This window comes from Carassius carassius, chromosome 13 (assembly GCF_963082965.1).
Source record: "Carassius carassius chromosome 13, fCarCar2.1, whole genome shotgun sequence".
NCBI lineage: Eukaryota > Metazoa > Chordata > Actinopteri > Cypriniformes > Cyprinidae > Carassius > Carassius carassius.
The window spans coordinates 10,926,659-10,944,879 of record NC_081767.1 but is presented as its reverse complement, the minus strand read 5'-3'; the positions used below and the strand labels follow the sequence as shown (position 1 = coordinate 10,944,879).

The 18,221-nt window shown below is 36.7% G+C and overlaps 1 protein-coding gene across 2 annotated transcripts in view; it reads right to left on the bottom strand.

The window, feature by feature from the left end:
• Positions 1–255: 255 nt before the first annotated feature.
• The window catches only part of LOC132155963 (spondin-1-like), a 193,777-nt gene continuing 175,811 nt past the window's right edge, over positions 256–18,221 (bottom strand). Inside the window, exons 12-16 of one of the 2 annotated variants that reach the window (XM_059564754.1) lie at positions 12,702–12,872; positions 12,136–12,303; positions 11,458–11,622; positions 9,635–9,901; positions 256–840 (exon numbers count right to left, since the gene is read on the bottom strand). In XM_059564754.1, the coding sequence (XP_059420737.1) occupies positions 677–840; positions 9,635–9,901; positions 11,458–11,622; positions 12,136–12,303; positions 12,702–12,872 (935 nt within the window). In that variant the 3' untranslated portion in view covers positions 256–676. Of the gene's footprint in view, positions 841–8,986; positions 9,279–9,634; positions 9,902–11,457; positions 11,623–12,135; positions 12,304–12,701; positions 12,873–18,221 lie in introns of those variants that run through there. The other variant, XM_059564755.1, reaches the window with a different exon arrangement.

Sequence of the window (18,221 nt, the reverse complement as noted above, 5' to 3'; positions counted from 1 at the left end):
TTGGTCTGTACTGTATATATATATATATATATATATATATATATATACCTCAAAATGTCACATACTGAAACTTACAATTAAACAAGACCTTGATGAATATATACTAATAAAACTTGAAATAAAACTTGAAATGTGAACATGGGTACCTGCCATAGCGAGGGGGGAAAATCACTTCACATGATGTCTGACATATAAGACTAATTAAAATAATAATAATAATAATAATAATAATAAAGCATGATATTTTTCTGTAAGTGTGTGTGATTGGATCACAGAGTATAAAAGGATTTTTTTTTTTTTTTTTTTGCATTTCATGTCAGAAAATATTCATCTTCAATATGACATGATCTTGCTTGTGAAAAATCAATCTTCAAAAGAATTCCCCTCTTCAAAGTTTCACAGAGAGCTGTTACTCTCAAATACTAATGCATATTAATACATCTGAATTTGTACAGTACATTGCAACTCTGACCACCCTCGCTCTTGGTTTCCCATTCCTTTGCAGGCTAGGCAATGCCTACGTCACAATAAATTCTAGAAAATAAGAGTAAAAATAACAGACTACCTGTTGCAGCTTTCCAACCCGAAACAGAGAGAATTATACTGCAAGACAGTGTGTCACAGACTGTTCATAATATAGACTGGGTCCCATCACACAAGCCCATTCAGTACAGCCCTAGCAGGGATGGACATTGCAGGCCCGTATCTCCTTTCGGTCTTTACAGCTAGTTAGTTGTGCATTCTTATATCTCTTCTTGGCCGTCATTATCCGTTCCTGGATTCCACCACCACACAGCTTGGTACAGTCAATCCATGCAGACCATGGCTTCATTTTACATCCTGTAGGAAGAAATTTAGAACAAATACAACTTTTGTTAGTGGAAGAAAGTTCAATTAATCATCTGCCTTTTTAGAGACACTGTCTGTAGTGGTTTTGTTATGATGTTATGAATTAGTAAAGGAGAGCTTCTCTATCATCTGTAGTAGCGTATCGCACACGATTTTAACATATAAACCTTTGGTTTTACTATCCATAAATATAATTTACAGTGTTAGTCCACCAAAAAATGAAAATGTTGTCATTAATCACTTAACCCCATGTCATTCCAAACCCATAAAAGCTTTGTTCATCTTCGGAACACAATTTAAGATATTTTGGATGAAAACGGGGAGGCTTGTGACTGTCCCATAGACTGCCAAATAAATTTCACTGACAACATCCAGAAAAAGAATGAAAAACATTGTCAGAATAGTCCTTCTGCCATCAGTGATTCAATCTGGATTTTATGAAGTGAAGAGAATACATTTTGTATGTGTATTTATTCAACAATTCGTCTCCTCTGTGTCTCACCATAGCACCATTTGTTGAATGCAAACTGAGTACGCTATTCTTATTCCTGATGTATCCAAATTCCTTAGCATATCCAAAACCTCAGACAAACTTGATAATGTAACAAAAACTATGGACTCTCTCTTTTCTAGCACTTTAAGTACAGTTGCTCCTTCACGCTTAAGGAAGGTTAAGGAAAACAGTTTGACACCATGGTATAATGAGCATACTCGCACCCTAAAGAGAGCAGCCCGAAAAATGGAGCGCAGCTGGAGAAAAACAAAACTAGAGGTATTTCGTATTGCTTGGCGGGAAAGTAACCTATCCTACAGAAAAGCATTAAAAACTGATAGATCCGAATACTTTTCTTCTCTTTTAGAAGAAAACAAACATAACCCCAGGTATTTATTCAATACAGTGGCTAAATTAACGAAAAATAAAGCCTCAACAAGTGTTGACATTTCCCAACAGCAGCAATGACTTTATGAACTACTTTACTTCTAAAATCGATACTATTAGATATAAAATTGCAACCATTCAGCTGTCAGCTACAGTATCGCATCAGACAGTGCACTATAGACCCCCTGAGGAACAGTTCCACTCATTCTCTACTATAGGAGAGGAAAAATTGTATAAACCTGTTAAATCATCTAAACCAACAACACGTATGTTAGACCCCATACCATCTAAGCTCCTAAAAGAGGTGCTTCCAGAAGTCATAGATCCTCTTCTGACTATTATAAATTCCTCATTGTCATTAGGATATGTCCCCAAAACCTTCAAACTGGCTGTTATTAAGCCTCTCATCAAAAAACCACAACTTGACCCCAAAGAACTAGTTAATTATAGACCAATCTTGAATCTCCCTTTTCTGTCCAAGATACTAGAAAATGTGGTATCCTCACAATTATATTCCTTCTTAGAGAAAAATGGTATATGTGAGGATTTCCTGTCAGGATTTAGACCGTATCATAGTACTGAGACTGCTCTCCTTAGAGTTACAAATGATCTGCTCTTTTCATCTGATCGTGGGTGTATCTCTCTATTAGTTTTATTGGATCTTAGTGCTGCGTTTGACACAATTGACCACAACATTCTTTTGCATAGACTTGAACACTTTGTTGGCATTAATGGAAGTGCATTAGCATGGTTTAAATCGTACTTATATGACCGCCATCAGTTCGTAGCAGTGAATGTAGATGCATCATATCGATCACAAGTACAGTATGGAGTACCTCAAGGCTCAGTACTAGGGCCGCTACTCTTCACGCTTTATATGTTACCCTTGGGAGATCTCATCAGGGATCATGGTGTTAGCTTTCACTGTTATGCTGATGATACTCAGCTCTATGTTTCTTCGCGGCCCGGTGAAACACACCAATTTCTTACTGCTAAATTCTAAAAAAAAACACAGGTGTTAATTATAGGACCTAAAAACTCCGCTTGTAATAACTTAGAACACTGTCTAAGACTTGATGGTTGCTCTGTCAATTCTTTATCATCAGTTAGGAACCTAGGTGTGCTATTTGATCGCAATCTTTCCTTAGAAAGCCACGTTTCTAGCATTTGTAAAACTGCATTTTTCCATCTCAAAAATATATCTAAATTACGGCCTATGCTCTCAATGTCAAATGCAGAAATGTTAATCCATGCATTTATGACCTCAAGGTTAGATTATTGTAATGCTTTATTGGGTGGTTGTTCTGCACGCTTAGTAAACAAACTACAGCTAGTCCAAAATGCAGCAGCAAGAGTTACTACAACCAGGAAGTATGACCATATTAGCCCGGTCCTGTCAACACTGCACTGGCTCCCTATCAAACATCGTATAGATTTTAAAATATTGCCTATTACTTATAAAGCCCTGAATGGTTTAGCACCTCAGTATTTGAATGAGCTCCTTATACATTGTAATCCTCTACGTCCGCTACGTTCTCAAAACTCAGGCAATTTGATAATACCTAGAATATCAAAATCAACTGCGGGCGGCAGATCCTTTTCCTATTTGGCACCTAAACTCTGGAATAACCTACCTAACATTGTTCGGGAGGCAGACACACTCTTGCAGTTTAAATCTGGATTAAAGACCCATCTCTTTAACCTGTTTTACACATAACATACTAATATGCTTTTAATATCCAAATCCGTTAAAGGATTTTTAGGCTGCATTAATTAGGTAAACCAGAACCGGGAACACTTCCCATAACACCCTATGTACTTGCTACATCATTAGAAGAATGGCATCTACGCTAATATTTGTCTGTTTTGTCTCTTATTCCGAGGTCACCGTAGCCACCAGATCCAGTCGGTATCCAGATCAGAGGGTCACTGCAGTCACCCGGATCCAGTACGTATCCAGACCAGATGGTGGATCAGCACCTAGAAAGGACCTCTACTGCCCTGAAAGACAGCGGAGACCAGGACAACTATAGCCCCAGATACAGATCCCATGAAAAGACCTTGTCTCAGAGGAGCACCAGGACAAGACCACAGGAAACAGATGATTCTTCTGCACAATCTGACTTTGCTACAGCCTGAAATTGAACTACTGGTTTCGTCTGGTCAGAGGAGAACTGGCCCCCCAACTGAGCCTGGTTTCTCCCAAGGTTTTTTTCTCCATTCTGTCACCGATGGAGTTTCGGTTCCTTGCTGCTGTCGCCTCTGGCTTGTTTAGTTGGGGTCACTTCAACTACAGCGATATCGTTGACTTGATTGCAAATAAATGCACAGACACTATTTAACTGAACAGAGATGACATCACTGAATTCAATGATTAACTGCCTTTAACTATCATTTTGCATTATTGACACACTGTTTTCCTAATGAATGTTGTTCAGTTGCTTTGACGCAATGTATTTTGTTTAAAGCGCTATATAAATAAAGGTGACTTGACTTGACTAGACTTCTGTGTCAGCCGTGACACAAGGATAAGTTTTCTACTTGAATTCACACTTGATTGGAATGAAAACAGCACATCAGTGCAGTATGGCTTACACAGAAGATCGTATGCTGCTTGCAATAAAGGGATGTTCTCCAAAATGGTTCTTCAAAAAGAACAAAAATTTTATGGGTTTGGAATGACCTGAGGGTAAGTGATTAACCCGTTTAATCCCACCGGTCACAATAGTGACGGAAAAAAAGGTTTTCATTTATAAAGCTCTAAAAACCTTACTGACTAATGTGTTAGTGTACTTCCTGCAAAGATGGAAAAAATAAAGGCTCTCAATTAAATATGTGCAGTTTCACGTGATTAGTGCAAATTGTCACATGACCAGAGCAGTTTACTTCCTGTATGCACCTAGAGAAGATGATGGCTGCATCAAAGCTCCAAAACTAAAGGCTAGTAAAGTGTCTTAACATAAATATATGACAAAGATGTTTGGTACACGTGGTCTGTAGGGTGTGTAGTATAAATATATGCATTCACATATATTTAGTTTTGTTGAGTGTGATCATAGAATCAGTAAACATGCTGATGGTCACAATAGTGACCAGTGGGATAACATTGAACTTCGATATACAATATAAATCTAATTGCAGTTGCTAGTGAAAATGACAATAAAATGTTTGAGTGACAAAATAATGTTGCACTAAATTATAAATTGTATTTTGATGAGTCATAGTTATAATTTGACTAGTCAGAATTACAATTAAATATATCCGCAATTATAATTTCACTAGTAACAAATCAGATTCGAGATATCTGTAAATATGTTTTGACTAGTTAAATCTTAATTTAAGATATCTATAATGCAATATCTTTAATAGACACATCACACATACGCAAAGGTAATTAGAGATATCTCTAATTCGGTTTCGACTAGTCACAATTATTTTTCAGGATATCTAAATTGTACCTGCTCCTAGTTGAAACTGCTGCTATGTGACATGAGAATAAATTTACTTAGCTCCTCCCAGAGCTCCTCCCTGACTAATGTTTAGTGCTAACTGCTAACATCAAATATAAGTCTACTTTTGTTGTCACGGAGAGAAAAGCTACTGGAAGAATTGTTTCAGGAATTATTAAATCATATCTGGAAGCAGCCATATGTGGTAAAAGGTCTAGAGCATGCATGCATGTATAGTGCTGTGATTTTAATTGAATCATGTTGCAAAACACACCAAATGCAGAGTAATGTTAAAAAAATTCAGAAAACCGCAAACGGCTTGTCTGAAATTATTTATTACATATTTAAACATAATGAAGAACAATGGAATTATACAAAAAAAAAAAAACATGAACAAATAGTATGCATGAAGGACAACAAGTATACTTCATAATCAGATGCAGTCAAACAAGGTGAAGGTTAATTAAAAAAAAAAAGATTACAATTAAAAAAAGTTTAACTGGCATTGGTGATGTTTATTAGTAGGTTACATTACGTTTTGTATGGATTTAGGTTCACATGTCTCATTTTGGTAACTTGTTTCCGCCTTGGAATAAAAAAATAAAAGTAATTTGCAGCTTTTTATCTTACAATTCAGACTTTTTTCGCAGAATTGAGAGATATAAACAATGCATATTATAAACTTTACAACTCACAATTCTTGGTATTCTGTTTATCTATATAGTTTAGCTATATAGTTCTGACCTTTATTCCTGAGAATTACGAGATAAAAAAAATATATATATATATTTATTATTTTATTATTTATTTAGTGGCGGAAACGAGTTTCCATAGGAATTATCCACAAAGTGGGAGTATTGTATTGTATTATAGCAAGAGAGCCATGATGATGATGATATTCTGCTGTGTTCAGTGATGAGTGCCAATGTTTTCTTTTAACATTGTATCAAATGATCCAACAGCTGACATGAGGCCTATATAAATCCTTAGCTACTGATTTTACATGTGTCCGTTTGTAAATAAAGGCTAATGCAATTTAATCCACAGCACACATTACGATATATAAAATAAGACAAAAGCCTGAGCCCTGTTTGTATGGCCTACCACTTTTACACATGCTCCAGCTATATTTTTATTTACATACTTTTGTAAAATGGCGAATGACAACAGTTTCCAAGGTAGGATTGGTTATTAAAATGTTTGAGGTGGGGCTTAACAAAGGTGTATTTGCACGCACATTTAATATCTATAAAGGATATTTGACTAGTCACATTTTTAATTCCAGATATCTACACTGAGATTCTTCCTAGTCACAAAATTAAATGCAGATATCTCCAAAGAAAGATCTTCCTAGTCAAAAATCAGATTGAGATATCCATAATTAAACTGCAGATATCTTTAGATGAGATTTGACTAGGAAATAATCCAATTCAAGACATATCTTAAGTTTTGCCTAGTCAAAAATCCAATTCAAGATATCTACAACTCTAATTTAACTAGTAACAAATTACTTTCAGATATCTTCAAATGTATTTTGGATATCTTTAAGAACTCATAATTTAAAGATATTTGCAATATGATTATGACTAGTCAAACACCAGTTAGAGATATCTTGAATTAAAATTTTTATTCAAGTTCAATTGTAATTTGAGATATCTCTAATTAGAATTACACCTAATACAAAATCAATTATAGATATATTTAATTACAATGTCTACTAGTCAAAACCCATTTGTAGATATCCAAAAATATTTTCCAATGGAAGCCAACAGAAAAATATGACTAGTTAAAATAACATTGTAGATATCTTCAATGTATATAACGACTAGTCATAATTACATTGTAGATATCTTAATTCCAATTATGATAAGTCAAAATTGCAGAAAATATATCTGTAATTGGAATTTTGACTAGTCAAAACTAAATTATGACTAGTACAGCAAGGGGTGTTTAACGGCTTGCCATAGTGGCAATGTATTTAAACATAATTACTAACAGAACTGTAACATCTGCAGTGGTGATGTTGTGAGGCTGATTTGTCATTGGAAAGAGTGTTGGCATGTAGAGTGATGCTATTATGAATATAATTACACATGTGTAATTTAATGTTATGTCTCTGATGCAGAATTGCTAATGGTGAGTTTCTGGCTTACTAACAAAACATGCTGACGTATGATTTGAAAAATGCTGACGTGGTGATGATTTAAGGGAAATTCCACTGAAAAAATTGTATTTTCTCATCATTGTTGTCCCAGATATATATGATTTCCACTCAAGTGTACAGTATATGATGTTAATAAAATGAAGGACATGGTGATTGATTATAGGAGGTCCCCACCTTGTCCTTTGATGATAAACAGTTAACCCTTCTGTGGTCTTTGGTCATTTCTTTTTCGAAATGTATGTTTAGAATTAAAAAAAAAAATCAGTTCATCAGAATGGTACTAAATTTGGTGACTTTTATGGCACTTGGAATGTGAACACAGAAAACAAATCAAGGCCTTGATTCGAATCGGCTGAGTGGTCGTAAAAAAATAGTCACACTCTTGGTCTTCAGTCAAAATTACTATCCATAGGAAATTAATGGGAAATTGACAAAATCCCAACAATTCAGATACTTTTTGTGTGCTCAATCTACAGATCAGCCAGAAAAAAAGTGGTAAATCTGTAAAACATCAAGAGTGCAAAACAGACACACCTACTCACACACGTGCATGCACACACACACACACACACACACACACACACACTTATACACACAAACACCTATAAACTTGTGTGACTGTAACACAACAAACATGTAAAATAAAATCAATAATTCAACCAAAATGCAGTAAAAAAAAGTGGACAACAAGGAAGAGGTTACACTACAACATCAATAGTGCTAAACGGACACATCCACTAAATTACACACACTCACAGACACACAAACACACACAATGCACAATTATACACACAGAAGTCTGAAAAAAGAGGTTGAAATCAGATCAGACCCAGACGGATCAGGCTCTGATAAAGCATTACTGTTCATTTTTGTTAAATTTTTATAGAAATGCAATGTTTTGTGTGACAAAATGCTTTCTCTGTGTTCGGGTTAGACTGTAGTAGTAATAATACAAAACTGACATTGCAGATAAACATTCCAAAAAAAAAAAATAATATATATTTATTACTACTATAGTCTAACCCGAACACAGAGAAAGCATTATATATATATATATATATATATATATATATATATATATATATATATATATATATATATGAAGAGTTCAGATACAAAAGCCTCTAAGTGCCATCTGAAATTTTCATCTAAAATTAGGATTTTTGTCAGGCTCCTATATTTATATTCAGTTATTTCACTTTAATAGCCTATAAAAGGACCTGCACATTGTAATTAAAGTAAAATGACTCAAACTAAGTATAGGAGCTTGATAAAAATCCTAATTTTAGATAAAAATTTCAGATGGCACTTAGAGGCTTTTGCATCTGAACTCTTCATATATATATATATATATATATATATATATATATATATATATATATTACTGAATACAATTATATTACATTGATTTTACCAGTGGGAGACATTTCAGGTGTTTGGTCCCACTTTTGACCATGAGGTCCATGGGTGTGACTTCCAAATAAAGAGTGCACAAGGGTTTAAAATGTTTAGACAATGAAATCGGTGATACTCATAAATACTTGGGGGTGTCCAACTAATGTTTTTTTTTTTTTTTTGCCATTTGTAAAAATGAGTCAGCAGATTTTTTTTTTTTTTTTTTTGGGGGGGGGGGGGTTAAAATACTTTATAGTTTGTCCTACTATGATGATATTGTTTTACACACAATTTTATTGTATCTGTCCCTGCTTTTGTATTGTGGCTTGGCATTGATATGGCATTTTAAGTTTGACAAATAAAAATGGTTACGTAGCCTTGTATAGGTGGCAGCGAAGACTATTGGTGTAGATCAGATGGGTCCTTCAGACAATTTTCATAATTATGTACTTAAGAGAGTCCAGATTATTCTTTGCACTGTTGACCACCCATTACAAACTGAGTTTCATGGTGTTGCCATCAGGCCGTCATTTTAGAGTGCCTGTAAGCAGAAAAAAATATATAAATAAATAAAATATTTAATTTGTGGATGTGGCCTTTAAGCTATTCAATTGTTTTATATATATATATATATATATATATATATATATATATATATATATATATATATATATATATATATATATATACATATATATATATATATATATATATATATATATATAAAAGAATGTATTGACAAGTTTTTGCATAATGGGTACTTTTTTTTAAAAAAAATAAAATTTTATGTCCCACAGAAGAAAGTAAGTCATTTACATCTGGGATGGCTTGAGTGAGTAAATGATGAGAGAACTATTTTGGGTGGAGTATCCCTTTACAGTGACAATGCACGTTCACCTGCGAGCTCGTCGGCACTCTCCTCTCTTCCCTGTTTGTTCCTCCTCTTCTTACGGTCTTCCTTGCGCCTCGTCCTCTCATCACTGTTTAATCCTCCTTGATTACACTTCTTGATCTTGCATGTTTTTCTCTGTGTGGTCTCAGGGCATAGATCCCCGCCAAACTGAGGCTCCAGAGTGATCATGCGTGAGCGGATCAAATGACCCTTCCCACAGGATTTACTGCACTCTGACCACTCGGACCACTCTGACATCACACAATCCATCGCTAGGAGAGAAAGACATAAAAAAAGACAATATTCAAATAGGAATATGACATAATATCTCAGGGAAAATGTTATTATTTTAAAGAGGATGATCATTATTTAATGTTAACTTTTTTCTATATTTTGTATATTAGGTGCTGCTGGTTCTCATCAAAGCCATCTATTTTTGCTATTTATTTAAGATGACAACTCTCTGAATAGTGTTATATGTTAATGTATTTGGTCTTTGCGCACTAGATCTGCTACGTACTCTGCTGTTGCAAAGCAAGTACAAACATTCTACTATCAGTTAATACACAGACACACTGCTGTGAGCATACAGAATGTGCTACTGCTGCATGAATAGGCATGCATAAATCGAGTAGAAGATCTAGAAAGGCGGATCTCGGGAACTCTAATAGTACGTTGCAGGACCAGTTTACTGTAAACACTCAACCAGATTATTTAGATGCTGAGCAAGCAATCTCACTGGTTGCAGGATAAGCAGAGGCCAGTCAGCTTTTGCCATGTACTGCAGTAAACAATATGAAAGCTGGCAAATTGCTTGCAAAGAACCTATCTGCCTGTGCATCTAGATTTCATGGCTCAACTAGAAATGTAACCTTAATCAAAAAATAACAAGAAAATTTAAATTAATACAATTGGCTAACTGTGGGACACACTACACTATTTATATTTATATACACTACACTTTTTATCCAACACACATACTTAGCGTACACGTAAATCTTTTGCACATAATATACATGTACATACATGGAACACACTACACTACTTATATTTATATTTATATACACATACACTTATTTATCCAACACACATACTTAGCGTACAGTTAAAATTTTTCCACATAATATACATGTACATACATAAATGCTCATTTTAATATACCTGCCATACATTGTCAATTTGTATATTGTCAATCCTTACCCACCTATTTGTATTTTTTATTCCTTATTGTGTTTTTTGTTCTGTCGCTGTTATGTTGCACTGCGGAGCTCTGTCACGAAAACAAATTCCTCGTATGTGTGAACATACCTGGCAATAAAGCTCATTCTCATTCTGATTCTGATTCTGATTAAAGTCATAAAATTTTACTTTTGTCAATATGGAAATATTGTCTATAAAATAATAAAAAGGAAATCTGTCACAAGATGCATTCATTTGACAGAGTAAATTTATTTATTTAAAGAAACCAAGGCCTTGTTATCTCATTGAAATTTACAGTACAAAATGTGTTTAATGTTTAAATAATAAAAATAGTAATATAATATATGTTTGTATTGTTTCTAAAGTTTATTTTTATTTTATTTTCATTCAGATGAGTAATAATTCTTAATTATTATTATTATTTTTTTTTATGGAAGGAAGGAAGGAAGGAAGGCCAGATTGATCAGACTTTGACAGTACTTCTCCTATACCCACTCTCACATTTACAGCTAATTAACTAACACACACATGCACACAGACACATACTGTGCATCTCTTATGTTTGAGACCTGTTAACTGTTATGTTTGTGTGTGTATGTGTAATAGAGAAAGAGTATGTGTAACTCACGACACTCTGGCAGCATGCATTTCTCCATCTGTTCCAGCTCCTCCTTGCATTCTCCCAACTCCACAGGTGATTTGAGCACACGCTGACGTGTCCGTGTGCCTTTACCACACGTCACACTGCAGTCGCTCCAGTCTGACCATGGGGACAGTAAACATGGGATTGTATCTATACACACAAAAAAACATCATAAGCATCATAACACTGAGAAATGCAAGCATGTGGGTGTGTATTCTGTATAAATATGCTAATGTAGGCATGTGAGAAAATGTTAATGGAGGCATTTTTTTTCTGTGTGAATATGCTAATTTTAGCATACATGTGAATTTGTGTGTGAACGGTGTGATGTGAGCATTTGTGTGTGTACGTTATATTAATTTTCACTAATAAATTATTGTGTGAGTGTATTTTTGTGAATTATGGATTTGAATTTGTTAAAGTGGGGTAATGTGTTCACTATTTGCGTTCAATCTGGATATGTGCATATGCATGTATGTGAATATGTAATTGTGAACAATTTAATGTTGCTTTGTAATTATGCTAGTTCATGTCCACCTAAACATTCACAGACATGTACTGCGTGATAATCTGTTAATGTGCTTGTGCATGTTCATGAATATGATATATATATATATATATATATATATATATATTGCTATGCATGCAAGTGTTTGGACTTACGGCATTCTGGCATCATACACCTCTCCACTTCCACCACCTCAGCCCCACAAATGGAGCCATCAGACGGGGGCATTTTTACCATCCGCTCCCGTCTCTTCATGCCAAGGCCACAGGTGGCGCTGCATGCATCCCATTCACCCCATTCAGTAACCAAGCAACTGCTTGGAGCTACACAAGCCAGAAAGATATACAATACATATGATTGGAGCAGAGAATCCTGTTATGAGATCCTTTATAGCCATAAAGGACCAAAAACAAAAATAAAAAAAATATTCTATTATTAAAGTATGCAGTAGGTTTGGCTGGTTAGTTTCAAGCAGTTGGGCCCAAATATGCTGAAACTAGCCATAAAAAACCCCCCATAAAAATAGCCATGCAACAAATAACGAATGATGATTGTCTAAAAACTCAGTACAGTATATTAAGTAGAGGAACTTTAGGTACAGGAAAATCCTGCACAATTGGCAATTGACAAACACTTGCGATAAACTTATTAAAGCAAATTGTAAAGCAAATTACAATTACAACTGTAAACATCTGTTAGTCTATAGGTAGATAAGACTCACAGCAGTCCTCATTGACAGTGCATAGCTCTGTCTCTTCAGTGGGATGGGTGCAAGCAAAGCCATCATCAGGAAACTGTTTTACATAGCGCTCCCTAGAACGCACACCTGCACCACATGACATACTGCATGGTGACCATGTGATCCATTCTGACATCATGCAACTGGAAGCATCTGTAAAAGTCAAGGTTATTTTTGTTATGCATGTTCTTGTTAAAAACCTTTTAACATTCAACCATCAGCCCTGCTGGGAATTACAGATAACATTAGATTAAGTTGAAAGATGTTTTAAAATAGAGGTTCTCTTCCAAGGGAAAGGTGGCTGGTGTCTGAAGCAAATGTCTAAACATGTCTAAACAGGCATGACAATAACATTGGCTGGCGACAGTCTATGACATCACTACCGGTGCGACCACAGTATAAAAGGGCATGATAGAACACGTCATCTTTATCCATGTGTAGGAGAGAAACGAGCATTTTCAGTTTGAGAGGGAATTGAATGTGCTCATTGCACTTATTTCTTTGTGGATAAGTGCAGAGGTGGGTAGTAACGAGTTACATTTACTTCGTTACATTTACTTGAGTAATTTTTTGGGGTAACGAATACTTTTCTGAGTATATTTAAAGATGGGTACTTTATACTCTTACTTGAGTACATTTTTGGGGAAAAATCTGTAATTTTACTTCGTTACTGTGGGCGACGCTCCTCTCGTTACTTTATCTTAATGCAATAAATGTTATAATGCTTCAGTTTATTCCAAACGCGACGTCTACTTTTCTCTGGGCAATGAGCGATGCCCATTCCCGAATGATTCATTCTTTTGAGTCAATTCTGTTCAAAGGCTTGATCAAACCAATTGGCAAAAGAGTGAATTGGTTCATGAATCAGTTTGAATGAGTCGTTTAGTTCCCTGCCGCACGCGCTGAGCGTCTGAAGTGGTTCACTCGGAGTTGTAACGTTTAAGAACAGAAAGAGCGTTGAAAACGTGACTGGAACTGCACTGAATTGAAATCTGCAAAGGTTATTATTTGCTAGCGATGGAGATCCTTATTAGATGAACACCGCGTGTGCTGTCTACTGTTTAACAGGTAATAACTTGGGCTACATTCGATTACAGTACACGATACCACTGTGACATTAGTTTGTTGTACGTGTGTGGCTTATAACAGAGGGGAGTCAAGTTGAATGCAGCTTCCAAAAGACAAAAAAACAGCCGATTAAGATTTTATTAATTTTAATACAATCACACTGGTGCAAGTACGTTCAGCGAGTCATATTATCAGCTGCTAAATTCAGATCTGTGATTGCTTGCTGGCGCTTAGCCAGAGATAGATGCGTTTATACAGCGCTGCGCATTATAACAAATCACACATGATCTTTTTGAGCTTATTAAAGCATTGGCCAATCAGAGGCGTTCAGATGAGTCATCGCTAAAATGCCAGTGCTTCCTTCACTCGCTCACTGACTGAATACCTCTTTCTGGCGAATTCTCTCGTTAGAAACAACAAAGTGCAGATGTGTGTACGAATCTTTAATTAAGATATTGATTTCACAGTGTTAACAGTTTCAGTGATTTTAATGGGAGTTTCTGAGAGTGATTGAAATCTAGACTGTCAGTGAAAATGATCTTTAATAATGTAAATGTTATTTGCTCTCTTTCTGAACAATGAAAGATTAGTAGCAATATTTATATCACATTAACTTTCAATGTTAAATTCACATTTAATATAAAGTCAGTCGTATTAAAAATATGTTATGGCATGACACCTATATCTGTTACTTAAGTAAACAGACAGGGTTTTATAATAAATTACATAAATTGGAGTAAAGGCTGATGAAATATATACATTTATACAAGCACACATACATTACATACATTTTATCTATATATCTAAATAAAAATAGGCTCAGTATATATGACCCAAAGTAACTAGTAACTAACTACTTGAGTAGATTTTTTATACGATACTCTTTTACTCTTACTCAAGTAACTATTCAAGACTGGTACTTTTACTTTTACTTGAGTAAATATTTCTAGAAGTACTTTTACTTTTACTTGAGTACAGTTTTTGGGTACTCTACCCACCTCTGGATAAGTGTGAATTGAACATGTTCTACTCTTAAGGAGGCTGATTGTGTTCATCATGCTGCATTTGCAGGGCTACTAAAAGGGGAGGTGTGCTTCACCATTTACCCGAGAATCTAGACAGCATTTGCATGAGTTTGTTCGTCTCTTGCGGAAGTTGAATAAGCTCATAGACGCATTCTCAGCATGTATTTCTGTTCTTGCTTGATTTCGGAGGAATTTTAGCGCTTGAACAGAGTGTTAAGCTCCCACGGGAGCTAAATACATGCTGTGCGTTGTGGTCGTGGTGAGAATTCCCTATCACATGCGTTTTGAGTCCCGTTCTTGCCGAGGTGTTACGGATCACTCGGAGACAGAGGAGTAACAGATGAAAGATGTAGTTTATTAAATGGACACAAGCAGAGGAGCGGGAATTGAGGAGTGGATGGGTGCTGGGATCCGTGCCGGGAAGGAGGGTACCACATACACGCACCGTGGGGTCTTTAGGAGGATCTTGGAGGTTATCCTTGGAGAGAAGACGGAAGAAGAGACTTCGGAGGTTATCCTTGGAGAGAAGGTAAAGAGGAGTTAGTCCTAATAGTTAGCGCAGGAATGATCTTGTTGCGAACGTGACCGGACAATGACTAAGTGCGTGTGTGTGGCTTTTGTGGTGCTGAGGTGGATGAAGGTGATGCGGATCAGGTGGTGATGATTAGAACTCAGGTGAGGGTGTGCGTCGTGATTGTGTGGAGGAGGAACCTGGCGTGTTTGTGACAGTACCCCCCTCCCCAGGGCCCGCTCCTGAGGGCCGGGGACCCCGACGTCGTGGTGGGCGTCCTCTACCCCTGGGAGCTGGTCGGTTGGGGTGTCTTGAGTGGAAGGTATCCAGCAAGGAGGGGTCCAAGATGTCGTTGCGTGGGACCCAGGAGCGTTCCTCTGGACCGTAGCCTTCCCAGTCCACTAGGTACTCAAGCTGCCCACCACGCCGCCGGGATTCCAGGATGTCCTTGACCGAGTAGGCTGCGCCGTCATCTAGGAGGAGAGGAGGGGGGGCTTCCGTCTCGCCAGGTTCTGTGGAGGGAAGAACAGAAGGATGGTGAGGTTTCAGGAGTGAGACATGGAATGTGGGGTGAATCCGGTACTCGGGAGGAAGTTGCAGTTTGTAGGTGACCGGATTGATCTGCTGAGTGATAGTGAACGGGCCAATGAATCTGGGACTAAGCTTGCGGCAGGGTAGACGCAGGCGGATGTCCCGGGTAGACAGCCAGACCTTCTGACCGGGTTGGTACTGGGGGGCCTCGGAACGGCGAAGGTCGGCTGCCGTCCTGCGTCTACGGAGCGCTCGTTGAAGTTGGTGATGGGCCGCGTCCCAGACCCTCTCGCTCTCCCGGAACCAATAGTCGACCGCGGGAACGTCAGAGGGCTCTCCAGACCAGGGACACAGGGGTGGCTGGTAGCCGAGTATGCACTGGAAGGGTGTGAGTCCGGTGGTGGGTTGACGGAGGGAGTTCTGTGCGTACTCGGCCCACCCCAGGAATTGGTTCCAGGAGTTCTGGTGGCCGTGACAGAAGGTACGGAGGAAGCGTCCGATCTTCTGAACCTTCCTTTCCGTCTGCCCGTTGGACTGCGGGTGGTAGCCGGAAGACAGGCTGATGGCCACACCTAGGAGGGAGTGAAATGCTTTCCATACCCGGGAGATGAATTGGGGACCCCGATCCGACACTATGTCCTCTGGGATGCCGAAGTACCTGAAGACATGGTTAACCCTCTGGAGTCTAAGGGTATTTTTGGGGCCTGGAGAAGTTTTGTCATGCCCTGACATTTGTGCTTTTTTCAGTTTCTTATAAATATCTAAATGGGTAAAGACTAATGTCACTGTAATCAGCACAAACTGGGCTGTAATAATATGTGAAATGCATGTATGTACATGATTGTGTTTTTGAGAAAAAAAATATTATGCGTGGTTAGTGAAAAACTAAAAATGTTAAAACGCTTGAATAAGGCAAAAAAAAAACACATAAAGAACAATGGTTCCCGGGATTTTTGAGAACTGGAGCTTGTAGCCTAGAATTTTTCTTTCTAAATGATGTGAAAATCATCTTGTTTACTCACTCACAGAAAACAATATATTGATTTAAATTTTCTAAGACACTTTTTGTTGGTAAAAGTCATATGCGAGTAGGCGTCAACTACCATGAATATCATTGTGATTTACACCTGAGAAGACAAAGGCCTGCATAATGAGCTGCATAATGAGCCATTCAGTCATCTGTGCCACTGTGAGTGAGGAGTTACAAGAGAGAATGTGAGAACAAAATAAATCTATATAATTTTATGTTTGTAGTTTATTAAGAATATATTTAATTATCCCACAACATAATTTAATATCCACTTGGGGGAGCAGTTAAACAGTTTATTAGAAACAATCAAAGCTGACTTTCAAACAAATTGTTTGGCATGCTTACTCCAGTCACACAATCCTTCAGAAATCCTTTTAACAATCTTATTTTCTACAAAAAAAAAAAAAAAAACATTTGTTGTTATTATTATCATCATTATTATTAATGTTGAAAAGAGCTGAGAATATTTTTCTGGGTTTTTAGGGGGAATAAATTGAAATAAAAGCATTGTTTTTACATTTGTTACAGTTATCTATTTGTTACATTTATATTATTTACATCAAGCTTTTGAAGGGTATAGTGTTGTATATTGTTATTGAAACTTCATAATGTTTCACTTGATTAGGCCTATACATTTAGTCAGGAATTATAGTTTGGAAAAGGTCTAACTAGTAAAACGTTTACACGTTATGTGAAAACTAGTACAAGTATATAAATAAATAAAAAGAGACTTACTCATGTTTATGATCTCTGCTGAATAAAGTGCTTCATTCTTTTTTTCTGAGGAAATCCATTTCTCAAATCCTCAACCACATGACATCTTTTTGGGGTGAATTATGTCTTATTCCTCTCATCGCGAAGCAAACAGTAAAATAAAAACTTGAAGAATAGTCTGGCTGCTTTTTCTTCTGTTATGGGCGTATTCAAGCCACGCGCTTCAGTTTGAATCTGAATAGCGCGTTCGGCGCGGGGGCGTGGTCACATTAGATATAATGAAGGGAGACATGAAAAACAGACATCGCGTTGTTTTCATATGGATTACTTTATCACAGAATATCTGTTTTCGACTGCACTTGTTTAGTTTAAAAATAGACATGTCAAGCTTTCTATAGATATCTCTCTCATGTATTTTCATTGAGTATTCACGGAGTTACAGTTCATTTAAATGACGTGTTTGTGAAAGAAGATCAGCGTAGACAAAGGCTGCAGACAGCGCACCTTGTTTGTTATCTTTATTTTATAAGTGCACAAAGTTTTGTTGTTATTATGTCTGTATCCAAAAAAAGTAGACCCTTTACAGATTCGATTGATGTATTGCTCTTATCTGTACGATTAAA